Source organism: Alligator mississippiensis, chromosome 4, assembly GCF_030867095.1.
Source record: "Alligator mississippiensis isolate rAllMis1 chromosome 4, rAllMis1, whole genome shotgun sequence".
Classification (NCBI taxonomy): domain Eukaryota; kingdom Metazoa; phylum Chordata; order Crocodylia; family Alligatoridae; genus Alligator; species Alligator mississippiensis.
Window position 1 is genome coordinate 245,782,354 of NC_081827.1, and position 26,489 is coordinate 245,808,842.

At 48.8% G+C, this 26,489-nt stretch overlaps 1 protein-coding gene across 1 annotated transcript in view; it reads left to right on the forward strand.

Moving 5' to 3' along the window:
* The first annotated feature begins 6,127 nt into the window (after nucleotides 1-6,127).
* ADCY5 (adenylate cyclase 5) overlaps nucleotides 6,128-26,489 on the forward strand; it is a 307,462-nt gene continuing 287,100 nt past the window's right edge. Inside the window, exon 1 of the mRNA XM_019480224.2 lies at nucleotides 6,128-7,369. Within this exon, the coding sequence (XP_019335769.2) occupies nucleotides 6,374-7,369 (996 nt within the window). The 5' untranslated portion in view covers nucleotides 6,128-6,373. The remainder of the gene's footprint in view (nucleotides 7,370-26,489) is intronic.

Consider the following 26,489-nt stretch of genomic DNA (forward strand, 5'->3'; position numbering starts at 1 on the left):
CAGACTCATATCCGTCTTATTTTCCACTGTCACCCCCAGGTCCTTTTCTGCAGAGCTGCTGCCCAGGCAGACAGCCCCCAGCCTGTCCCGGTGCAGGGGATTGGTCTGTTCTAAGTGCAGGACTTTGCATTTGTCCTTGTTGAACCTTGCGAGATGCCTTTTGGTCCAATACTCCAATCTGTCTAGGTCACTCTGAATCCTAGACTTACCCTTTAATGTATCTAGTACTCCCCTCAGCTTAGTGTCATCCATGAACTTGCAGAGGGTGCACTCTATGCCATCCTCCAGATTGTTAATGAAGATCCTGAACAAAACCGGTCCCAGGGTGGACCCCTGCGGCACTCCACTTGATACTGGCTACCAGCTAGACATTGAGCCATTGATTACTACCTATTGAGCCCAACAATACGGCCAGCTTTCTATCCACCTTACAATCCATTCATCCAATCCATACTTCCTCAGCTTGCTTGCAAGACTGCTGTGGGAGATGGTGTCAAAGGCCTTGCTAAAGTCAAGGTATATTATGTCCACTGCTTTCCCCACATCCACAGAGCCAGTCATCTCATCATAGAAGGCAATCAGGTGGTCAGGGCATGACTTGCCCTTGGTATGTCCATGCTGGCTGTTCCTAATCCCTGCCTTCTCCTCCAAGTGATTAGAAATGGATTCCTTGGGGTCCTTTCTGGGGACTGAGGTGAGGCTGACTGGTCTGTAGTTCCCTGGATCCTTCTTCCCTTTCTTAAAGATGGGTGCTATATTTGCCCTTTTCCAATCCTCTGGGACCTCCCCTGGTTGCCAAAAGTTTTCAAAGATAATAGCCAGTGGCTCTGCAGTTACATCAGCCAACTCCCTCTGTGCCCTTGGATGCGCTGCATTCAGCCCCATGGACTTGTACATGTCCAGCTTTGCTAAATAGCCCTTAACCTGCTCTTTCAGCACTGAGGGCTGCTCACTTTCTCCCCTGTTTTGCAAATTTACAGGTGCTGGGGGGAGGACAGTCACTGGACTCCCTCTGCAAATTTAATCTCATGCGTGGGGCAGCCCAATGGGACTGTCCCATATGTGGGTTTACAAGTGCCAGGTGAGAGGAGCCTATTGATTTCCTGATGCACATTCAGTTTAAAGTACCCTAACTAGCCACAAAAAATGTTTCACATTAGGATCCACATCTGAATTAAGGGCTAATGTTCCACATTAAATGTGCTGCTGGTTTGCCATTTTATGTACGATAAAATTATTTAATCTGTGATGTGTTACCAGTAATCATGATGAATGTAATGTCTGCAAAGGTCACATTCATTTTGGATGCTGGAAGTACATTTCTAATCTTCCTCACTGCAGAAAAAAAAGTTTTCAAATCTCTATCCAAAATATTCAAGAACAGGAAGCAAATGAGAAGATTCCAGATTGATCGATTTATTTTTAAATCTCATTACTCATGATGATTGGAGGCTGACTGCATAATTTTTCAACATGTAGGGTCAGTGATACAACAAAAAATTACTATGAAATGAGTATTTACCATGGGTAGGCTCAAAGAACCTAATTTGAGCATAGGGTTGTTATGGATGCAGCTAGAAAGGATGTCACTTGACTTTCTTGATTCAGTGGACAATGTTTTCTTGACAAAGTGTATTCAAAAGCAAGGAACCAGGTCCCAGGCTGGGACCCTGGTTTTGCTCCTCCACAAAACCTTGCAATTTAAATAAAGGGGCTACTCACAGGTTCACAGAAGTTTAGGGCTGGAAGGGACCTCGTGAGATCATAGGATCCAGCAAGACTCTTGGGGTCAAATAACCTCGGCAAGGTGTGGGTCCAGTCTCCTTTTGAAGAGCTTCTGGGTAGATGCCTGCACCACCCCTGCTGGGAGTTTATTCCAGAGTCTGGACACATGAACCATAAAGAAGGTCTTCCTTACATCCAGTCTAAAACCTTCTTTTGGGAGTTCATGACCATTGCTCCTGGTTTTCCCTTTGGGCGCTGTAGCAAATAGTTGTTTGCCTAGCCCCGGCTGCTCACCCCAATAGGTTTGTGAGCTGCCACCAAATAAATCCCCCTGAAGTCTTCTCTTTTCTAGGCTGAACAGTCCCATATCTGTCAGCCTTTCCTTGTATGGCTTGCTCTTCAGGCCTCTAATCATCTGAGCAGCTCTTCTCTGTTTAAGAGAGAGCGTTGTATTCAAGGATGCTCTAGTTTCCATCTTACACATGACGGACAAGTTGTACACCTCGTATGAGAACTGTACACCTGTTTGGGATGAGCATGCTCCTGAGAACAGGCGCACCGTGCTTTCTCAGTCAAGCCTCTTCAGAGGGGCTTAGGTAGCATGTGGCATGCACAGCTGCAACACTGGAGATCAGAGGGGCAGTTACTCCTGTTTGTCTGAAGTCAAGGAGAAGATAGGTCAGGGGTAGATATGGGGAAGGGGGTGCAGTTGTAGCCCTCCTTTGATTCCTGCTCCACCCCAAGTTTAAAACCAACTGCTGGGAGGGGCAGCTTAATTTCTATCCAGGCAGAGCTGAGACAATTAACTTCATGACTCATTGTCATCTCCCTGATTCAGGCTAATCTCCCACTCCACAGTTGTTAACGACTCTCTATCCTTTGTAATGATCTTTCTGTTCCACTACTCAAACTACCCATTCTTCTGCAATTTTGCTGTCTTTTAGCTATTCCTGGTAATGTCTTTTTTTATTTCACAGCCCTGCAGATTTTTTTTAGCTAGAACTAAAAACACTTAACTTAGGTGTGGTAAATTAACCTCGGCATAGGAATGACTGAACGTGAAGCCTTGGAGGCACTGCCAGAATGCTCAAGAAGGCTAGATCTCTGAGCAAGAGATCTACATTTAACTATAATGACTACAGGACTAATGACCCTCAGGGTCTAGACCCTACAGGACTAATGACCCACAAGAGTCACTAATACTTTTCAGTGCATATGTCTCAGACTTTCAGCATACAACTTCCAAGCAATACATGTGCGCAGATGATATTGCCATAGTAGCCCAAGGAAGTGACATGATCTGGAAAAGATACTGAGTACTGACATGGAATTTATCATTGACTGTCTTCACAAGCGGTGCTTAAAGTTGCACATCAGTAAATCGGTATCATCATTCTTCCACCTGGATAGTTGTCAAGCCAGGAACAAGCCAAATATTAGAGTAGGCAACCACATCCTTTCCCATGAGCGTACCCCCAAGCTACCTAGGAATTGCATTAGACAATTCCCTCACCTATAAACATATTCAGGTCAGCAGTAAACTCTGCATGGATAGCTGGCTTAAGATGGTTAGCCAGCCCGACATGGTGCCAACTTCAAAGTGCTCAAAACCACCACTTCTGCCCCAGCAGAATATTGTGCTGCTGTGTGATCAAGTTGTCACACTAAAAAGCTCGACATTGCACTTAACAGTGCACTGAGACTCATAACAGGCTGCACAACTTATACACAGATGCACTCCCTGTACTGTCGGGCATTAGCTATAAGAAAAACTCTAACATCATTACTGCCTACAGAGGCAAGAGATGACAGAAATCACCTGCTCCATCACCTGTTAACTGAAGACCTGAATAGATGGAGGTTTAAGAGTCAAAAACCCTTTTTTTACATGAAGCCCACAAGCTCCTGGAAGAGATTGAGGATGTTGAACCAAACCAGTGGGTGGCAATGGAGTGGGCTGATTGCTGAGAAAGATCAGACCTATTTCTACAGTGTTTTATACCAACGCCAAACAAGTCCCCCTTTAGGTACAACTTTGACAGAAAAGCTGAACACATTGAGATCTGGACACGGACACTTCAAAACAGCACTTCACAAGCTGTACATTTTGGACAGCCCCATGTGACTGCGGGGTCCAACAAACAGCACGGCACTTAATCGAAAGCTGCAGTCTTTACAAATGCCCAGACGGGGCAGCTGGAGTCTGCACATTGAACGGTAACGCCAAGCAGTGGCTCAGAGATTTGGAAGCTGATTTCTGAGGCCATACACAAGAGAGGGGACCAATGATGTATCTTTTTTTTTGCCTAGTTTGTTGTGTTTTTAAGAAAACTTTAAATATAATCTTGCACGTTACAAAAGTTATATTTGTGTTTGCTTTGATCTTAAACTGCTCCCAAGCATATCAGAAAAGCATCTTGTATTTCTTTAACTGGAGAAGAGTACATGTTGTGTTATAGGTGATGCTGTGCCACACCATCTCTATCCCCCTTTTCAAAATCCTGGATCTGCCCATGGATGAGGTAGATTTGTACCTTATAAACTAACCAAAGCATGGGCTCCTCTAGGACTTTGAAAGGGGGAGTGCAGGCACATCATCCCATAAAACACAACACACATTTTCCTCAAGGTAAAAATAAACTTCAGTAAATTAGGAACCTAGGGCTGCATTATTCAAAGCAAAAACATAACTTTACTGGAATGTGCATTAATTGTCTAGAGCTTGTGTATAAAAACACACAACAAAGTAGCTTAAAAAAAGGAAAAGATGTTGTTTCTTTAGTCCTGTAGTCATTAGAATTAAATACCGGTCTCTCAGATTTGCACAGCCAAATCAAGCCTTCCTCGGTGCTTGCCCAGTCTCCTCTTGAAGACCCCCAGCGTAGGGGAAAGCACCACCTCCCTGGAAGCCCCTTCCAGATTCTTTCTGATGCCCAACCTACACCTGCTCTCCGTCGGCTCCTGGCCCTCGTTCCTGGTTATTCCAGGGCATCAACACCACGTGCCCAGAGGCGAGCTTGGTGCCTGCCTGCTGGCAGTGTCGTTGGTCAGCAGTGATCGCAGACCCCCCGCAGACACTGCCAGCAGTGTCAACGGTGGGCAATGACCACCTGCGGGCACCACCAGCAGTGTCGGTGTTGGCAGTGCCTTTTCTCGGGGGGTACACTGCCACACTCAAGGGTGCATCGCCACATTTAAGGGTGCACCGCCACACTTGGGGGGGTGCACTGCCACACTCAGGGGTGCATTGCCACACTCGGGGGTGCATTGCCACACTCGGAGTGCACCACCCCACTCAGGGGTGCATTGCCACACTCAAGGGTGCACCACCACACTCAAGGGTGCACCACCACACTTGGGGTGCATTTTCATGCTCAGGGGTGCATTGCCACACTCGGGGGTGCATTGCCACACTCAAGGGTGCACCACCACACTTGGGGTGCACTGCCACACTCAGGGGTGCATTGCCACACTCGGGGGAGGTGCACCACCACACTCGGGGGTGCATTGCCACACTCGGGATGCACCACCACACTTGGGGTGCATTGCCACACTCAGGGGTTCATTGCCACACTTGGGGGTGCCTTGCCACACTCAGAGTGCACTGCCCCACTCGGGTGCACCACCACACTTGGGGGTGCACTGCCACACTCGGGGCGCACCGCCACACTCAGCGGGTGCACCCCCCCGCTCAGGGTGTGCACCCCCCGACTCAGGGGTGCACTGCCACACTCGGGTGCACCACCACACTTGGGGGTGCACTGCCACACTCGGGGCGCACCGCCACACTCAGCGGGTGCACCCCCCCGCTCAGGGTGTGCACCCCCCGACTCAGGGGTGCACTGCCACACTCGGGTGCACCACACCCGCGTGCACCCCCTGCGCGTCGCCAATGTCCCAGGGGGTTCCCTGGTAAAGCTCCAGACCAGGGTGCACCCCCCCCTTTAACTCCTGCTCCCCAAAAAGTTGGAAGCCACCCGCACACCTAGCCAGGCAGGGCTGAGGGAGTCCGTTATCCTTGCAAGCGCCGCTCCCTTCTACACCCCCCGCCATAGCCCTGAGCTGCCCCCGGTTGCAGCAGCCGCAGCTCTCCTCTCTCCTCCTCCTCGTCCCCCCGCGGCGGCGGCGAAGGGGTTAAACGCCCGCCTTCCCCGCGGGGCCGCAGCGGCAGCCGCAAAGCCCCGCCCCCTCGGGCGCGGATTGGCGGAGGCGGAGCCATCAGGTAAGCCGGGCGGCCAACGGGAGGGCGGGGCCGCGTCCGCCAATGGGCGTCGGGGAAGGCGGGTATAAAAGGCGGGGGGGGGGCTAGGTGCGGGAGAAGGGCAGCGCGGGCGCGCGGGGCGATGCGCGCGTGAGGCAGTGGCGGCGGCGGCAGCAGCAGCGGCGGCGGCGGCGGCGCGGGGGGGGCCCGCCCGGTTCCCGGCGGCGGCGATGCCGGGTGGTCCGCGCGCCTGCGGCGAGGCAGGGCGGCGGGCCCCGGGCGGCGCGCGGAGCCGGGGCCGGTCCTCGACGCTCGGCAGCCGCTCGCCCCCGTGGCCGCGGGGCTAGAGCCGGCCGCTGCCCGCGCGCCTGAGGGGGGAGGCTGCGACGCCCCCGCGGCCATGGCCGCGGCCCCCGGGCCCTCCCGCGCCTGAGGGGGTGCTGGGGCATGTCCCGCTCCAACAGCGTGAGCCCCCCGGGCTTCGGGGCTCCCGCGCCCTGGGAGCCGCACCGCTCGGCCTGGGGCGAAGCCGAGTCCCGGGCCAATGGCTACTCCTACCCGCCGCCGCCCGGCCGGGCCTCGGGCAAGAAGGCGTCGCGCCGGTGGCGGAGCGAGGACGACTACGAGCCCCCGCCCGGCAGGACCCGCGAGGGCGGCGGCAGGATGACGAGCGTGCGGTCCAAGTCGGCGTGGCAGGACCACGGGCCCCAGAGCCGCCGGCACCGCCCGCCGCGACACCCGTCCAGCGGGGACGGCGCCGCCGCCGCCAGCCCCCGGCGTTTCGGGGAGCAGGGCGAGGTGCGGCCTCGCTCGGTGGAGCTGGGGCTGGAGGATCGGCGCGGCAAGGCCAAGGCGGAGGAGCTGGAGGAGGACGAAGAGGAGGAGGACGACGACGGGGACTCGGACGCGGCGGCGTTCTCCGTGGGCGGCTGCTGCGGCGGCCTGCTGCAGATCTTCAGGTCGAAGAAGTTCCAGTCGGAGAAGCTGGAGCGCCTCTACCAGCGCTACTTCTTCCGGCTCAACCAGAGCAGCCTCACCATGCTCATGGCGGTGCTGGTGCTGGTGTGCGTGGTCATGCTGATCTTCCACGCGGTCTACGGACACTACGAGGTACCCTACGTGGCGGTGCTGTCCACCGCCATCCTGCTCATGGTGGTGCTGTGTGCCGTGTGCAACCGCAATGACTTCCACCAGGACCACATGTGGCTCGTGTGCTACTCGGTCATCCTGGTGATCTTGGCCGTGCAGGTCGTGGGCGTGCTGCTGGTGTGGCCCAGGAGTGCCTCCGAGGGCATCTGGTGGACGGTCTTCTTCATCTACAGCATCTACACGCTGCTGCCCGTCAGGATGCGGGCGGCGGTCATCAGCGGCGTGGTCCTCTCCGCCATCCACCTGGCGATCTCCCTCAAGATCAACGCCGAAGACAAGTTCCTGTTAAAGCAGGTGAGTCAGGCAAGCCTCAGCTTTGGGGCCGAAAAGGCTTGTGTGTCCTGAGATGCTGGTGGCTTCCGATGGTGAGGCAAAACAGGTTTGTAGGTTGGTTTTTGGGGCGAAGGCTGATGGGACTTTGTCCTGGACCTCGTACCCAGTTACAAGCTACTCTAACCTTGATTTCTTCCTGCTACGGTCCTGCTTCCTCTTGATTGCTTTTAAGTAACGGTGTACCCACGCGTCTCTTGATCTTTTGGCACAATGATACGGACTAGCCCTATTAACAGCTAGTGCCTTCTGGTTTTAGTCCCCGTAAACGGACCGGCCCTAAGCACACCTGTGGAAACGGTGGATGTGTTGGATGCCGTGGTCCTGAAAAAAACGTGTCAAACGTTGTGATTTGCCATCAGGATGGAGGGGAAACGGCTCTTGCCTATAAATGTAGGCGTACATATCAAATACCAATAAAATGTTTTCGGGGCTTCAAAGAGACGTATTTAATATAAGCTAAATATCTCGGTGACCTAAGGAAAAGTGTTTGCTCTTTGAAATGTGTAGTACATACCTAGAGTGTAAAGAAGTCCAAAATGCAATCCACACACAGCCTCGACTAACTCAAGTTTTAGACACAGATCTTTTTTTCATTTATAATTATTTATTCTATCAAGATTACAGTTAAAATAAATAAAGTGTTAAGCTGGAGGAGTTCAGCTCGTCAAAACAATAGTCAATTATGAAATGCACTGCAGTGCAATTTTTAATTACCCTGTCTGTTTAGACAACAGTAATACAAGGCACTTCTTTTCCTTGCTAAGCAGAGCAAGCATTTTAGAGGGGTTGTTTTGCTTAAGCTTAGCAAATGCATTAACAATAGGAAATTATCATTGTGTTTTCACAATTAAAAAAAAATGGATGAATAAACAAGCTATTGTTAAGCAGCTTATTTTATGCTGGGGGTTCTGTGCAAGTGGGTGTAACTTACTGTTTCGGTTCTTATACCACTTAGTAAGAGAGGATTATCAGCTACCAATACACAGTCCTAAGTATAAGAGTATTAAACTTCTTCCATGGCTGAGTGAGTCTTGCAGTTTCTAAGATAGTTCTTTCTAGTGTTCACCTTATCCTGAATTCAGGAAAGACTCTTCTAGGACTCTTTATATTAGCTAGCCAACGCTTGGGTGAATTTGAAGTGGTAGTGCTCTGTACTAGTTCAAAATATTACTGAAAAACCATTTTTCTTATAAATTAGTGCATCTAAGCAGCTTTTAGTTATGTTTTGAGGCTATTAAAACGTTTTAAAATGGACCTTTTACATTGCTCATTCTTCTCATGCATGATTTAAGTGGCCTGTTTATAGGTTCATAGCAGAATTTCATTAATTATTGTACTTAATACAAGCGTGGCAAGTATGTCATCTTCGTCCGTGCAGGGTAAAGATTTGCTAACGCATTCGGATATTACTACTTGGAATTCTGCTGCTTCTGCATTTGCTAAACTTCATCCAATGCAAGTAACCCCATTTCGGTCAAGGAGACTGCTCGAGTTGCATAGACCTTAGGCATGCATGCATGCCTCCCAAATAAGCACCAGAAGATGTAGCACCAAAGTACTAGGGTAAGAGTTTTCTTTAAAATCGTCACCAAATACAGTATTGGTAATGTCGTATTTTCGGAGCGCTACTTGGGTCTCCTGATCATCAGAAAGCATTGGTTTAACTGTGAGGAAAGTGAGTTGTAGAGATGGAGAGTTTGGCCATAGGCCTTGTGCGCTGGAAGAACTGTGCTTAACAGTTCAGGCTCTCAGTTTAGGTTTGATAAGTGCCATTTTATTTGCAGTTAACTACTTCACATGGCACCCCTAACAATATGGCCTGAGGAAGCAGTGTACGGATTACAACGGACTTGGTCAATCCTGTGCTGCAGTATCCCGGGCCCACTTAGTAATTCGCAGCATTCTGCAATCCTCATGTGGCCTGCTCCTCTGCCGGCATGAGCTTCTTTACAGCAGACAAAAAAGAAGCATTTAGCTAATGAAATGGTCATTTTGCAGGGTTTGCATTTCACCGTTTCTTAGAAATTAGTCCTCTGTATTGTATTCCTGTACTGTGTGATTTTTTTTTTTTTTTGAGGGGGAGGGGAGCTTAATTTAAATATCAGGCCTTTATTTTCATGCAGTATAAATAAGCCTGCCTCTACTGAAGCCTCCTTTATGCCAGCAGAGGATCTGGTGCACAGTATATTTGTGTATGTACATAAGCTGGTATCTAGAGCTGTCTAACATTTAAAATCTGTGTCTACAAAGCACATTGCCTCACAACTCTTAGCAGGCCTTTCTGACTGAGGCTGTAGCTTGTTGCCATGGAAATCTAATTTTTGCTTAACTCTGTCCCACTGATGCATATAAGCCCTATTTCTCTCAACCTCAATGTGCGGAGGTGGATGAAGGCCAGATAAATCATTTTTTAACACTTCTCAGCTGACACTATTCTCAGCTGTGATTTCACTCCGTCTGATGAATCTCAGACTGACGCGACTGTCCAGTTGGTCAGTAGCTGAACTCACTGCTGTTTCACCCCTTGGCTCTGGATCTGTGTGACCCCTTAGAAAACCATTCTGAATGTGTTCCCATCTCCCTAAACCAAATTCCTTGCTTCTTGTTGTTTTGTTTTTAGGTGTATATGTGTGTCTTTATTTTGTCTCTTGTTCAATAGCTTCAAAGCTAGAAGCATGTACTCTTGTCTCAAGGACCGTGGACTATTCTATTGCAGTCCATGCCTCCTGTATTCTTGAGTGCTTTTTTAAGACTCTGAATCCTTTTAATAAATGTTACTGAACATTGAGAGACTTTTTTTTCCTTTTCTTGTACATCTTGATGGCAAGAGAGTCGGCATATTCTAATAAATAGCACACAAGATGGGGGACATCTCTTGTGAAATACGTTATGACCGGATTACCTGTGATCCAAGCTTACAATATCCAGATATGCTACTCTTAAAGGTCCAGGGTCAATTCATCACAATTCATCCTTAAAAGTGGATGGTGTACTTGTTTGGTGTAAAGGGAGTGAAATGGGTCATAAAGAAGAAATTCTATATAAAGGATCTCTTTTCTCTATATCTTTGCTCCTTGGCATTAGACATGTGTAGAGTTGGGGGTTGAGAGAGGGGGTCCAGGTTGGGGCTAGCAAGACTAGTACGAGAAGAGGAGTATAAAGTATCTGTTGGTCTTCTGATTAGGGACTGCACCTGCCCCTGAATGGGATTACGGGAAGCATAAAGGGTCTCAAAGTTCCTTTGCTCTTCTGTACTCAGCTCTGGGACAGGCCAACAGCATTGTGACTGTTTTAATTGTTCCTTTTTACAATGGAATCACGTTTCTCTTCCCCCTCCTGGGAAGTTACATAAATCACTTCTGACTTTGCTCCCCCTGTTTTGAAACATGCTGGATGTACTCTCAGGAGTGCAGAGTACTAGCAATTCTAGCAGAGATCAACAGGTGCTGCAGGCAGTGAACTTTTCTGAGAATTGCGCACACGCAAATTTGTGATTTCTTTGGCAATTTGAGTCTGTCTGTTTTTTATTGCTGGTTTACTTCTCTAGATGATTGGGCAGGGGAGGGAGGACATGTGAGGAAATAGATGAATAACCTTTCAAAAACCAGAATTGCACTCTGAGAAGAAAGAAATCTAGTATACGAGAACACTTAACAGCCAAAGTCTGGTCAATAGAAGCAATGTATGTTCCATAAATAACACTTCTCTTAACCTACAAATATTTTAACTGCTTGTATATTTCTTGTGTCTGCAGCTAGTTAAGTATTCTGCTTTCAAAATTCCATTTATTTTCCCAGTTGCATGCCCTTAGATTTATTTTGGGAATGTTTGGATTACAAATGTGACTTAGTGCCCAAGGGTTGTATATACATACTGTTTTAGCTCTGTGTCCTGAGTTTTTTTTCCATGAGGGTCTGATACACTTCCAGATAATGTATTACCACTGGAGTTCATCTCAGAAGTTAAGGTTGTCAGGCCGTCTCGTTCTATAAGAGACATTTTACTAATAGCATCCTCAGTTGGAAGAAAAGAAGAAACTATTATTTCTTCTCCACATTCAGTAAATAGGATATTGAGAGTTCATATGGGCTTTTTACTGTAACAAAGGTAAAACTACCAAGCACTTCACAGACGTACAGGAAAACTACAGAGCTTGCATTGTGAGGTTACAGGCTTGAAAACAACTCCATTCACGCTTAACTCCATACATGTGCACTCTCCCATTGACCTCTACAGCTAGGGACAGAAGTTACACACAAACCAGTTTGTGACCAGAAACTGGTTTAAATCTGTAATGAAACAGAAGTTCAGTGCACATAAACCAGTTTCAAAATGTCTGAAAGTGGTTTAAGATAAATCTGGTTGAATGTAGTATCAAACTCAACTGAAATAGGTCAAGCGAGTTTATGCAACCTTTGTCCCAGACTCCTTCCTCATTTTAAGCTAAACCGGAGTCTTCCAGGAGCCCTGGGCTGGGCTGTGCTGTCTGCTTCGGAGAGCAGGGCTGGCCCTGCCCCTCTGTTTTCTAGCCCGGGCAGGGGCATGGCCAGGCACTGGCCTGCTGTGGCCCCCTCAGGTGAAGGGGGCAGGGAGGGGGTTTATGTCCCTTCCCCCTCCCCCCCCGGGGGGCCTTAGCCAGGCCTTGGTCACTGCATCTGCTGCTTACCTGCAGCCAGGCAGGGAAGGGGTTAATTTTTCCCTCTGTCCCCTTTCCCCCTGGGGACTGCAGCAAATGTCTGTCAGCCGCTGCCTCCGCCTGTTGCTCCCTAGGTGGGGCTAGCAGCAGAATAAACCACCTCCCTGCCACCTTCCCCTAAGGGGACCATGTCAGCCAGCCTCTGGCTACATCCCTATCCCTGCTGGAGTGGCAAGGGGGCAGGGACTCTGACAGGTGCAGCAGCCTCATGATGATGCCTGAGGGAGCACAAGCCTCTTCCTGACAGGGGGGCGTGGGTAGAGTTGATGCAGACTGCATGGGGTGAGTGGTGGCACCGGGGCTCAGAGGGGTGGCCATAGTCCCCCCACAAACTCCCCTAGCGCACTGCCGTTTGCCCCACGGTCTGCAGCAGCTCTGCCCTCCCTGCTTCCATCACAATGCAACCCCACTGCCAGGAAGAGGTTTGTGCTCCGCGAGACACCATGACAGGGGCTGCTGCACATAGGCTGGCCAAAATGCAGGCACATGCCTGCAGTGGCTCAGCCCAGACACTGGGGGGCACTAGTGTGCCCTCAGCTGCAGAGAAGCTGTGCTGGGGGGGGCATGTCCAGGCCCCAGCAGTAGCCTGGATTGACCTGGCCAGTTCCCCCTCCCTGTCGCACTGGCACAGACCTGGGCTGGGATCTGCCTGGTGCTCCCTGTTTGCCACTCCAGGGGCAGGGCCAGGGGTAGGGGCATGACCCCTTAGGTGAAGGGGGCAAGGATGAGGTCTATTTCCCCTTCTCTCCAGTGTCTGGTGAAGTGGGCAGGGAGGGAGCTTATTTGTCAATTGCTCCCTGCATTGGGCAAGCACCTGGAGGCAGTGGTTGGGGCTGGTAGACCCTGACTGTGGTCCCCCAGGGGCGTAGGGGGAGGAATAAATCCCCTCCCTGTCCCCTTTGGCTCGGGGGCCATGCTAGCTGTGGCAGGCTAGTAAGGGGAGCTCCTGCGTTGAGCCTCCCACCTCACCCCGCCTGTCCACCTTCTGGACTCCACGTGTCTCTCCAGAGGTGCCTAAGCCCTGGCAGACCCCCTTTCGTGCCCCACTGCAGAGTCCAGGGGTAATTTGTGCTGCCACCACCCTGAGAAGGGACTGTCTGGGGCCCGGGTCCTCGGGGAAACACGGGCCTAATAGTCCTACGGGTACTCGACCCAATACAGCGGGTAGGGAGGGAGGACGGGGCTTGAGTCTGCACACAGCGTTGCCACTTACCGGGAGGCCCGGCCACCACCATGCTGCCAGCGGTTGGCCACGATAGCCAATGTGGTCCCCATCTTTAAAAAAGGGAGGAGGGAGGACCTGGGCAACTATAGGCCCATCAGTCTTACCTCAATCCTGGGGAAACTCTTTGAGAAGATCATCAAGGAGCACATCTGTGATGGGCTGGCATTGGGGATGATGCTCAAGGGCAACCAGCATGGTTTCATTAGGGGCAGGTCATGTCAGACCAACCTGATCACCTTTTACGATCAGGTCACAAAAGCATTGGATTCAGGTGTCGCTGTGGTTGTAGTCTTTCTGGACTTCAGCAAGGCCTTTGACACTGTCGACCACCCTATCCTCATTAAAAAAACTAGGCGTCTGTGGCATTGATGCCTACAGTCAGATGGATTGCTAATTGGCTGAAGGGTCGTACTCAGAGGGTGGTGGTGGACAGGTCATATTTGACCCGGGGGAAAGTGGGCAGCGGAGTCCCCCAGGGCTCGGTCCTTGGGCCCGCACTGTTCAATTTCTTCATCAGCGATTTGGACGATGGGGTGAAAAGCAACCTGTTCAAATTTGCTGATGATACCAAAATTTGGGGTGAGGTGGGCACATTAGTAGGGAGGGAAAGACTGCAGAAAGACCTGGATAGGTTGCAGGGGTGGGCTAACAAAAACAGGATGTGTTTCAATATGGACAAGTGCAGGGTGCTGCACTTGGGCAGCAGTAACCAGCAGCACACTTATAAGATGGGAAACTCCCTTCTTGAGAGCACGGAGGCAGAAAGGGATCTTGGAGTCATCACTAACTCCAAGGTGAACATGGGCCAACAATGCGAGGTCACGGTCAGCAGGGCTAACCGGACCTTATCGTGCATCCATAGGTGCATCTCAAGTAGGTCCAAGGAGCTGATCCTCCCCCTCTACACGACACTGGTCAGGCCACAGCTGGAGTACTGTGTCCAGTTCTGGGCACCCCACTTCAAGAGGGATGTGGACAACATTGAGAGGGTCCAGAGGAGGGCCACCTGCATGATACGGAGACAGCAAGGCAGACCCCACAAGGAGAAGGCTGAGGGGGGACCTGGTGACTGTCTATAAACTCACTAGGGGGGACCAGAAGGGTTTGGGGGAGACCTTGATTCCCCTAGCGCCCCCTGGGATAACAAGGAATAATGGCCACAAGTTGTTGGAGAGTAGGTTTAGATTAGACATCTGTAAGAACTACTTCACAGTCAGGCCGGCTAGGATCTGGAACCAACTTCCGAGGGAAGTGGTGCTGGCTCGTACCCTGGGGGTCTTTAATAAGAGGCTTGATACCTACCTGACTGGGGTCACTTGAGCCCAGTTTTCCTCCTGCCCAGGCAGGGGGTCGGACTTGAAGATCTACAAGGTCCCTTCCGACCCTACTTCTATGATTCTATGGATGGACATCCTGCTGGGGTCACTGGACCCCAGTTGTCTTTCCCGCTTGGTGCCGGGGACTGGACCTGATGATCTTCCGAGGTCCCTTCCGGCCTCTTACGATCTATGAATCATTTTGCCTATTTCTGATTTTGTAGCATGGTTGAGGAAAAAGTACTTCTAGCTTATTAAACTTCTAGTACTTTTAGGGTGAAAAGGGTGGCCTATTACAACATACAGGCATCCTGCATCTTACGCACAGGGGTTACATTCTAAAGGCAGCGCGTAAAGATGAAAATCGCATATAGTGAAACTGCATATTACCGTGCCAGCGGTGACTGTCTCTGCCTCCAAAACCTCATGGAGCCGCACAGCGCAGGGTGGTGGTGGGGATGGCTGCATGCTGCCCGGCCCCCACTGTGCCTGGCGGCCAGCCACACAGCTCCGGGCACAGCTTCATGGCAATGGCAGGAGGTTTCGGAGGCAGAGGCAGTCACCTCTGCCTCCAAAACCTGGCAGCGTGGTGGTGGCCAGGCCTCCAGGTAAGCAGCAGCGCTGCGTGCAATCTCGAGCCCTGCCCTCCCTCCCCACCCACGTGTAGTTGAGTTCGCGCAAGTTAAATGCGCGTAAGATATGGGATGCCTGTACCAGAACAGACTAGGAAAGATTTTTGCCTTTCCAGTTCCATTTCAGTGGGAAGATGGACAGTTCTGAGGCTTTGTTTCAAACAATGCTCTCCATCCTCCCTCCTCTAGTGGAGTCCTAAAAGTAGGGCTCTAACAGCTGCACCATCATGTGGCTCTTTCTATAGCCCCTTCTGATCCAAGTCTCCTGGAGGCCAGCTTCTAGCAGTTCAGCCCCATTACAAATACCTCTGTCATATCCTAACAATGCTACTCTAACCCCTTTTGGCTTTTTTCTTTGGAGATCTGCATTAACGATAGATGTCTGATCTGCAGCTGAATGCTGAACCCTCAAAAGAAGTTGTTTCACTCTGGGATCTCTAGTTATTCATGCTTTTTGTGTTATTTTGTTTTTCCCTAAAATAGACCACTGCTCCAACTTGAATAAAAACAGTGTTTTATTGTAACAGAACATCAACTCTTGTTACACTTGAGCTCATAACCTCTCACCAAGATGCTTCTCACTGGATGTGCTCTAATTAGCATTCAGTGAATAGCGTAGTGCAGATTGCACGTGGGACGGGTGGGGGGAGTGGCACTCTGTGCTTTGCTGAGGCTGCAGTATCGTGCAGGATGTCTGAGTGGTGACTGATATTGAGACCGGCAGATCATCTGAAATGTTCTGTTGTTGTCACTGTGAAACTTCTGGGAATGGTAATAAAATGGGTTGTCTTTCTTTCATAGGGGAAAAAATACACACGCTGCCTGAACTGCAAATTGCCATGTGTGATCCTCTTGCATTTGTAGATTTTTATGCTTTCTATCTAGATTGTAAATTGGAAGTGGGGCAAAGGTGAATAAAAGCAACACTCATCTGAGACTTGATCCTTATTCACGTTATGCTCCCCTTACCCAGAGCAAGATGCTACACATCTAAGTGACTTCAGCAGAGCCACTCAAGGGAGGCTTGCTTTACTGTGTGTGAAGTTGATGGGATCTTCCATGAATAGTTCCTCTGGAATCAGTAAGAGGTGTGGGATTTGGGGTCCTTGGTTTGGAAAATTGAAATCCTGTAAAACCCTCATAGTATTTCTTTCTTTACTCTAAGCTTTATTAAGGTCCTTCTCTTGCCAGATGGGAAGCTTGTTAGATATGGAAGGTTTGTTGTTGTGTTTATTGGTTCTGATGATTGCAAATCAGATGAGTAACTTGGTAGTCACTGAGTGCCAACAAGGCACATTGGTGCCAAAGAAGCACTGGAGAAGGTGCCTAAGGTTCTTCCCTGCTCCCAGACTCAGTTGTAAGGTCATCCTCTGGGCAGACTGGTCCACCTTTATTTGAATCTCTCATCTCTTCAGAAACAATTACAGGTGGATGTCTAGCTCAGAGCAGGTGATTTGAATCTGAAACCATTCCCGATGGGCATGGTTTAGGCACTTTCTGGCCAAATGCTCTAATTTAATGGCCTAGCTGCTTCAGGGAGGTCTTGGAAAGGCAGGACATGATGGTCCTGTTTAATCTCTGTGTAAATGAAGGTATTTTGGCAAACTGCTTTCACCATTCTTAACATACAGGGAGCTGATGGCTTCAAGCTTCCTTGATTCTTAAGGCAGGGTTGGTTGATAGTTTAAGCTTCAAGCTCCATAGTTTTTGTTTGACAAAGTTTCATTGGAGCCTTATAGCATCAGTCACTCCTGGCTAGCAAAGAGGAAGCAAAGCCCTTTAAAACTACTGTTGCAAACAGACCCCATCTGTCCACTATTGGGCCACTTGCTGAGCAGGCCTGGAGCTGAGGAAGTTTTAACTCCACTCTGTGACGTTGAGCTGCTGCTTTCCAGAATGTAGGGTGGGAAATGCAAATATATTATAACCGTGGCCATGCTTACAAGGCTTTCAGTATAAGATGTTCATAGGCATCCAGAGCCTGAATCAAATAGGGCACTTTCCTCTCCCTCTCTTCCCCCTCCCTGCGCCCACAGTCTGGGGCAGGGAAGAAGACTGAGAGTTTTTCACAGCTGGAATGTGAACTTTGGGCATGGAGCCATTCTTCAAATGCATTAGGCTTGGATTTGGCTTGCAACCATTCAGTTGTCTGTCAAAGCTTCATCTGATTTTTTGGAGTGCAGGGATTGAAGCTTGTTATCTTTTTGCAGACTGACTGTCCAGCTTTTTTGTTTAAATGGAGCATTTGTGGAATGTCTTCTGGTCAAATCAACAGAATTTTCTTCATTTCTTGGCACAGTCGCTCAGCTTGCAAAGAAGAATCCTCAGCATCTAGTTAAATGCACTCTTAACTCGGTTGTAAAAGTGACTGTGTTTACCTGGCTTGCACTGGGGGTGTCAGCGTGGTCAGGTAGCCCGCTCTGGGAGCTGTCTAGCGGCTTCTGAGAAACCACACTCTCTAGTTCCTGTCCTCTTTTCTGTGCTGTAGAGCTGGGTGTGTTTTCAAAGAACAAAAGCAGATATGTTCGGGCAAGCGTGGGTTTAAGAGGAACTTCCAAGTATAGCTAGTTGTGTGAGCCTAAGGCTGGCTATATTTTTATTGAAGGTTTTATAAATTGCTCTGCAGAGACCATGCATTTTCCATAGTGTATCAGAATCTCCCCTTGCCTTTCCAGGTAGCAACCTGGTGTGTATCATTTCTTGGCCTGGATGTCAAAGGGGAAGGGTAGAGTGATAGAGGTATATGTGTGTGGTAGGAATGGAAACACTTGACTCCTTTTTTTTTTTCCTTTGGGGTTTTTCTATGCAACACTGAATTGCCTGTGACTGTGTGGGTTTTGTTTTAGGGATATTTTAATTTGGTGGCTTTTTTCATGCTTAGGAAAGATTTGGTGTTAGCCTGCTTATCACACAAAGGTACAATAACATCTCAGGGGAGCAGTAGCGGTCTCATAGGGTCTCTTGAAATACATGCTTTGAACCACAAAGAAAATAATGCAGATGAGGTAGAGTGAATATCTCTTAACGGGACATTTCCTGAACATCTGCAGTAGCTGCATTTCCAGCTTTCCAAACACTTAGTGCAAGTTTCTAGCCACTTACAAAGTAGTGCCTTGAAACAGTTATTGGTTCCTCTTATCAGACAATATGAGAAGTCAAGATGTTTTTCACTTTTCGTTCCTAGCAGAATTGTACCCATGGCGCTCTGCTTGGGTCACCTCCTCATACGCGAGACGCTGGTGTAGATCAGACCACAGGTCCAGTTAGCCCAGTATCCTATAATTCACAGTGCTGAGTTGAGTATTTATGCAGGGTCTATCCAGGCTGATCCGTTCCCTGCACCTCTTCCCTTCAATTCTCAGCATTTAGAGGCTTGGGAATTTCTAATTTGGACGTCGTAGCCCGACTCTTGTGTTTCATACCCATCCTATATGAGCTTGTCTGATCTTTCCTTGAACTTCACTAAATGATTCACCCCAATGGCAACAACTATCCACAAGTTAACTGTGCATCATGGAAAAAAACTTCTATTTGCTTGTTTTAAACCCCGATTCCTGATAATTTCACTGCATGTTTCCTAGTATTCCCACAATGCTAGAACTACTCACTAGCCATATTGTTGGCACCAGCTGGAATTGCATTGTGAAATAGTAGCTTTGAAATGCTACAGAGCTGAGTGCTGGGTACAATCCTAAAATGACTGAGGAAGATGGACAAAATGGACTAATTGGACTTGGCTACCTTAAATGTCATTGGGAGCACTGCTGCTGGATTTGGTTTCATTTGAAATGTTTCCCAACTTCTTCAGTGGTGTTATTAATACTTGGGTTGGTGGCAGTGGATGCACTCAGTGTGGAAGGACAAAGATGAAAAGACTGGCTAAGCAACAGCTCTACAGAAAAGGACCTGGGGGTGACAGTGGACAATACACTGAATAGGAGCCAGCAGTGTGCCCTTGTTGTCAGGAAGGCTAACGGCATCGTGGGCTGCATTGGTAGGAGCTTTGCCAGCAGATTGAGGAAGTGATTCTCCAGGGCACATCTGGAGTCCTGTATTCAGTTTTGCCCTCTCCTCCCCACTACAGACAGGATGTGGACAAATTGGAGAGAGTCCAGCAGAGGGTGACAAAAATGGCTCGGGGGCTGAGAAACATGACTTGTGAGGAGAGGCTGAGGGAACTGGGCTGATTTAGTCTGCAGAAGAGGAGACTGGAAGGGGATTTAATGGTAGCCTTCCTCTCTGTAAATCCTGCTTCAGATAGTTGGAGCTGGACTGTTCTTAGTGGTGGCAGATGACAGGACAAGGAGCAATGGGCTCAAGTTGCAGCAAGGGAAGCTTAGGTTAGATATTAGGAAAAAAATTCTCATGAGGTTAGTAAAGCAGGCTACCCACAGAGGTTGTGGACTCTCCATGCTTGGAGGTGTTTAAGACCCCCGAGCACAAGACATTGCTTATGTAGTCGGGATGCGTTTTCCATCCCTAAACAATATTATGTATCCTGGCTGTTCCCTGAACTTTTAAGATGACAGTGCCAAGTAATGCCCATGGAGTAGCCTACATGTGCTATGTGATGGCTTTGTGTTACGAGTATTAGACGGGGACACAGACTCCCTAGTGTGGCAGGTGCGAATCCTGCCTACATAACCACTTTATCATTGTCCTTTAAGGGAAACAACTTTCTGCAGCTCTCTGGCTTATGAGGTCTTTCAGGGGAGACTTTTCCAAACTCTGGGAGCACTGTGTTTTTCCAGGGACCTCTTTTTAGCATCGGTGACACAGCTGTAGGAGTTTTGCTAGGGTATTCTTGGCCCGTCTTCCCCTCCACCTCTGGGCTGCTGTCACCCACTGCCTCAGTAGTGGCTGCATTTCAGTGATGGTGTAAAATGCTCAGTGGTTCTGTTTGGGATTAAAACTGTTGAAGCCTAATGTACATTATGAGGCTGGGGAATGGGTTGGTCTTGTGGAAAGTAAAGAAATAATGTTAGTACAGAGGAGATTAATATAAATGGAGACATGGTTTTTGCCAGGTGTTAGAAATAGTAAGGTAGTAACTTCAACTAATTGTCAGTGTTTTTTCTGTGCTTCCTCTGAAGCTGTTCATGGTAAAGACAATGTGCAATTTGGTTCTGCAGTCAGACCAGCTGTTGTGTTGCCGTGAGCTTCTCAGTGATGACATATCACTTGTGCAAGTTGTGCCCAGCTCTCTGCCCTCTTACTAGAAGCGTTGCAGCCTCAGACACTGGCAAAAGTCAAGGCCAGTTGCTGCAAGCACTGATCCGTTGGCACTCCAACTTGTGGAAACTGCTAATTGCTAGAGCTGGCAAGGTGGTAGGAGACTAGTCATATCAGTGTTTCTCAGAATAGCAAGTTTGCCAGCCAGTCTGCAGGTGACGGATCTATCCATCCATGTTTGTAGAAGAGACTAACTTCTTCCTTTTTCTAGAAGATGCTTGTTGGTACCTACATCTGTGTGTGGCTTTACACCCACCCAGAACTGCAAAGATGGGTAGCTCTAGGAGCAGATAATTAACGAAGACAGTATTTCCGTAGGAATTGGATTTTAAGGTAGCTGGGTAGTAACCGTCTCCTTTACGTGAGCAGCAAATTAGGAAACTACATAGTTGGTTGGGGGGGGCCGACTTCATCCAAAAAGTTCTCTTATGTGACAGAAGGTAACAGCAACCTTCTGAGCAGTGGAATTCAACCAGGCTGGGCTCAAGACGCCCTTCAGAAATGTGGCTTATAGTTTTCACCAGGTTTTTTGACTACAGAAAAATAATAGAGCAATTTCACTTCTTCTAGGTCCTTCTTGCTCTGGCCACCTGGAGCCTGCATCTGGGCTGCCCTGTGGCTTCTCTTCACTGCCACCGCTGGGCAACCCGGAGGCGATGCTGGTGGTGGTGGTGATGGCAGGTGGGTCTGGAGAGGGTGCAGGGCAGGGCCAGGGTCAAGGCTGTGCATGTGGATCCTGTCTGGTCTGGAGCTGGTCCACTCTGGCTGGGGCAAGTCTGGGACTGGGCTATGGCCAGGCTTGTGAGTGTGGGCCCCCTCCAGTGTCTGTGGGGCCAGGGCTAAAGTCCAGCTGCCGCAGCCCTGCTGCATGCCCAGAGCGGTGGAATGTGCCAGACAGGACCAAGGGACCTACCACAGGCCAGACCAAGTCCCTATTTTGGCCACCCCTGCCCTAAGCTTTGTCCTCTAGATGAGATGGTCATGGATAAGGTTACCATATTTCCAGGTCCAAAAAAGAGGACACCTGTCACCAGAGGGAATATGGGCGGGGGGACAGTAACATGCTGGTGCCTTGACCCTGCCTCTGCCCATTCTGTTGCCCCTCACTGACAAGCTGCATCCCTCTGCCCCCCACATCTTGCTGGTGCCCTTCACTCCCAACCCACAGCCCCCTGTCGCTGCCAGTGGCCTGCACACCCAACCTACAGTTGCCCGTCCCATCCCCTGTGCCCGACTCCTGACCTGCAGCCCCCGTCCTCCCAGCACTGCCGATATCCTTTACTCTGGACCTGCAGTCTTTGCCCCCCAGCTGTGCTGGTGCCCCTCCTGACCCACAGACCCCTGCCCCCTCAACCCTGCTGGTGCCCCTCACTCTTGGCCTGCAGAACCCTGGTGCTGCCAGTGCCCTGCACACAGTTGTCCCGTGTCCTCCCCAGCACTGCCAGTGTCCCACACTTTGGACCTGCAGCCTCTGCCCCCAACCCCCCAGCCCTCCTGACCTGCAGACCCCTGCCTCTCCAGCCCTGCTGCCCAAGCAGCTCCCACATTGCAAGCTCTCTCTCTCTCTCTCTCTCTCTGCCTTTTGATCACAGGGAGCATGCGACCCCCCACAGCCAATCGCCTTGCCTGCTGCTCCCAGCTTGGAGCAGCCAGCCCTGGAGAGCAGAAAACCCAGACATTTGCTATCATTTTAAAAACCTGCCTGGACACACCACAGGGGTCCAAAAAAAGAGGGTATGGGTCCTGATCACTTTTTCTCATAAAAAAATCTGAGGGGACACTTCCTAAGTGCAGGGCTCAGGTCCTCTGTTCAGACTTCACATTGAGCAATTACATTTTTTGCCTCTTCACATGGATGTGCTGCTCTTCCTTGGCCGTCTGCTGTGCACTGAACGGTTCAGCACTATCAATCAGCTGCTGTGCATGAGTGACACTGGTGTGTGTGAAACTTGTAGAGCTGTAGACAAGCAGGAGAAACAAAGTTTCCACTTCGAATCTTGTTTCAGTGGGGTTAATGTGCTAGGCCAAGTTTAGTCCTACCACCCTCCTGTGTGACTACGTGGACGTTTGTGAAAGTTGTATACGCAACTAAAACTTCCTATTTTCTTGTGCTCTTGGGTCCCAAATATTCTTAAGTGTGAACTGTTGTCCTTAAATATACCAGAGCTTTAAGGAACTAGGAAGCTTCTGAATAAGGTAGTTTGGAAGCAAGTTCCCTGGCATCTTCTCTCCTCTTGGGGGAGAAGAGCTGTCATGGCTTTGCTTGTTGAATCCATTGAAGCTATTTCTAAGCACCGTAAGATGCTTTCTGCTACAGCACCTGGTACAACAGAGCCTCTGAGCTCTTTTAACACAAGTAATAATGTCAAATACTAACTTTTCAGTCCACTGTGGAAATAGGTTCTGGGTTTTACATTTGGTCCTTTCAAGCTGGCTTAAATGAGTAGACCTGAAGAAGAATGTCTTTCATTCAAAGCCATGTCTAAGTATATCTCAACTGCAGTTGGGCCAAGATATCCCCCATCAACTCTCTGTCCTTGGATAAGAGAGTAAGTACCCTCCCCTGTTGACATACAGGCAACACTTTATAACCACTTAAGAGCCATTAAGTGAAATGCCCATTACTTGAAGTAATGTTTATATTAATGGTGCAATTAATAGTATTTACTTCCTAGCAACTACCATTGTAAGACCTCTGAATTAATCTGCATCTCTTGGGAGAGCTCATCATCTGTTTAAATGAAGAAAGGAGGTAAAAAAAAAAAAAAAAAAAAAAAAAAAAAAGGTTTGGGAAATTAAATGTTAAAAAAACTAGTTGCAATTGTTAGGGCTTGCCCACATGCAAACACTCGTGAGTTGATCTGAATAGGCTAAAGATACTGTTTCAGAGCGCATTAGTTTAAAGCCCTTGAGCATGGATGCTTTTATTAAAAAATAATTCTGTTTAAGATTAAATTCGTTTTAGAAGAAGGTTTGAATTTGCACCTTTTAGTTATTTCAAATTTTAACTTTCCCGAGTGTCCCCTTGTAGATGAATGCTTGGTAGCCCATAGCTGAAGTAAGACTTTTGTATGATTTGAGCAAGTTAGGGCTACTTAGTAATTTGGCACGCTACGTGGATGTAGACATAGTCCGTCAGAACACAGGTTGTGGCACAAGCTTCTTACTGCCCTCTTGCAACAGGCTTTGACTGTCTCTAGAAGCAAGAGAACAATTTAGTTGTCCTGTTCAGTCCTTGACCCTGTAGCTGAAACAGCTTCTCAGGAAGCCAAGTTTGTCTTTCTCCCAGTACTATTGCAAGGAAATTTGGCACCTGGGAAAAAGCCCACAGTGACAGCCTGCCCTCACCCCACGTACAGATCCGGGGGGCACATGGGAGCGCACCCAACGGCAGGAGCTACCCTTGTCCTGTCCTTGCGCATCCCCAAATGAGCTGCTTGCAGCTCTGTCCCCCGTCCTGGCTGGGCAGCACCTGTTGGTGCCCCTTTGCTTCAGTGCCCAGGGCAATTGCCCCACTCATCCGCCACCCCTCTTATGGCAGTGCTTTCTCCTGTGGTCACTTGAAGCTGCTCTTAGGGCTTCCAACAGCTTCCTTGCGGAACAAGCAACTTTCAGTTCCTCATCCAAGTTGGGGCTGAACCTTCGGCTATCTATAGCGTACCTTAGCGTATCCTCCGATCTATAATGGATCTTAGTAGACTAGTAACCTATGGCTCCAAGTAGTGAAGTGCCAGGTGATCTTGCTCTTCATTTAACAATCACTTCAGGAGCCAAGGTTTTCTTCCGTGTTCTTTAATTTGACCAATTATTATTATTTCCACCTTTCCCTCTTGTAATCTACCTGTACTACTGGCTTTGCTGAGCAGTAGCCAGTTAGTTACAGAACTTCCTTCCATGTGCTCCAAGCAAATGAGTTACTGCTCTTAAAAGAAAATCTTAGGAAGGCAGGTGAGAGAGGACTTGTCTTCAGCCCAGCTGACTGAGTCTAATGCCAAAGATCACAGGAGCAGTATTGCATTCTGCTAGCACTGTGGGTGTTATAGCACTCTCTCTCCTCTGATGGGAATTGGTCATGGCCTTGCTATTTAGAGCTCAGATTTCTTTTGAATAAGAAGGTGCCTTCTGCAGTGACAGATGGCCGTCAGTAAAGATGTGATTGTTAAGCCAAGTCAAATGCTTCTGAATTTTTAATGGCTTGAGTTCCTCTGTGCCCCAGTACAGACTGAGAAATCTTGTCACTCTCACTTTTTAGATCCTTCATTTCCTTGCCTGGTTTCATTTATTGCTTGGACACATCTGAATCCCAGTGACAAGGGGTGTTGCAGAGTCTCTGCTCTGCTTTTCCTTGCTAACCTGACTCTTTCCTACTGATCCTGAAAAGCACCCTTTCCCTATTTGATTCTACCCGTCGGGCAGTGGATTGCTAAGTTTCAATGGGAACTCATTTTGAAAGGTGTCTGGGGCTTGGCATCAAATCTGCCCCCCCCCCATAAGGGCTAAGCAGGGGAAGGGGGCTGTGAGGATGACCTGCATGGGTAGTCAGGATGGTCACCTACAAACTACCCCTTTGCCTGTTCTCGGTTGCACCCCTCCACAACGTAAGCTGGTCATGGGGGAGAATCAGGAAGTCCATGCAGCCCTGTGTTCACCTTGTGGATTTTCTGGCAAACTTATGTACAGGGTGTGAGCCAAACTGTTAGTGAAGAATGACACCTGATCACTAGCAAGCAAGGGACCAGTGGTATAAGGTGCTTGCAACTAAAAACTGAAGTCTGGTAGCTGGTAAAAGTCCTCTTATTACCCAGCATGCTTAAAGTGATAGAGCAGGGCTTGTTTTTGCTTTGGCTGCCTCTGCAGAGGGGAGAGAGAACATTAAACCCTTCCTTAGTTTGTTTCTTTTTTAAATTTATTTTTTGAATGATGCAGGCAGCCAGGTTTAAACACCGTGTCCCTAATCTACCTTCATACAAATTGCCCTTTTAGAAACATAATTAAGTTAATAACAACCTTTCTCTCAACCCTTTTTGTTGGATGAGCTGTGAGACAACAAGAACCTGTGTGAACTGCTTCTGCGTTAACTTTAGCTTCATTTTCTCTATAGGATTAGAGTAATTCCAGCTCTCATGTTTCACTTGAGGGATATTTATTATCCCAGTGTGGTAATTAGTACTGCAAGTGGAGACACAGGTGTATTCTGCCTCCTTAATGGCTTCCTTTCCTTCTGTGGAAAAGAGCAATCAGGTGGCTTCAAAGGAGGGAGCTGCATTCTCATACAGACTTAGCCTGGTTAAGATTTAATGTGGCTTTCACTTCCTCCCACTTCTTCCGTGCCTGCCTCTCCCAGTTGCCCACTCTTACCTTCTTACTAGCACAGCTGTGGAAGTATTTCTAGAAAATCAGCCCACAAGAGGCTTGCTTAGCATGGTTCAAGAATCGTGATGGGAGCGGAAGCTGGCAGATCTCGGGTCATCCTTTGATCCAAGGGCTTTGTCACTCTCTGCTTCTGACTAACTCCCTTAAATAAAAAGCCATAAGTGCTTTCCGATGAGCTGTATTGAAAGTGGCATGATCCAACAGAAGAATACAGGTGGGGAAATTGCAGAAGTGCTCTTTGGTTACCCAGGGGTCAGATTCCACTCTGACGAGGGCATTTAAAATATTGTGGATGTGTAATGTCCCACTGACCAGGCTTATTTGGAAGGTGCAGTCTGAAGCTCTTAAGCCCATTTTAACTGACTGACGTGACTTTAATTTACAGGCTACATCAGTGGTGCTCCAGTGTTTTGTCCCTGTGGGCCAGATGAATGGCTAGCAGTCGGACTTGAAAATGGGGTAGACTTTGGGAGTGGGATGGCAGCAGAGGAGAGGGGCGGGAGAAGAGCTGTGGACTAGAATGACTGGAGACAAGGTTGGGAAACGCATTTTAAGTTAGATAGTGTTGTGTGTATGGATGTAGGGCATAGGCTTTCATTCACAGCTC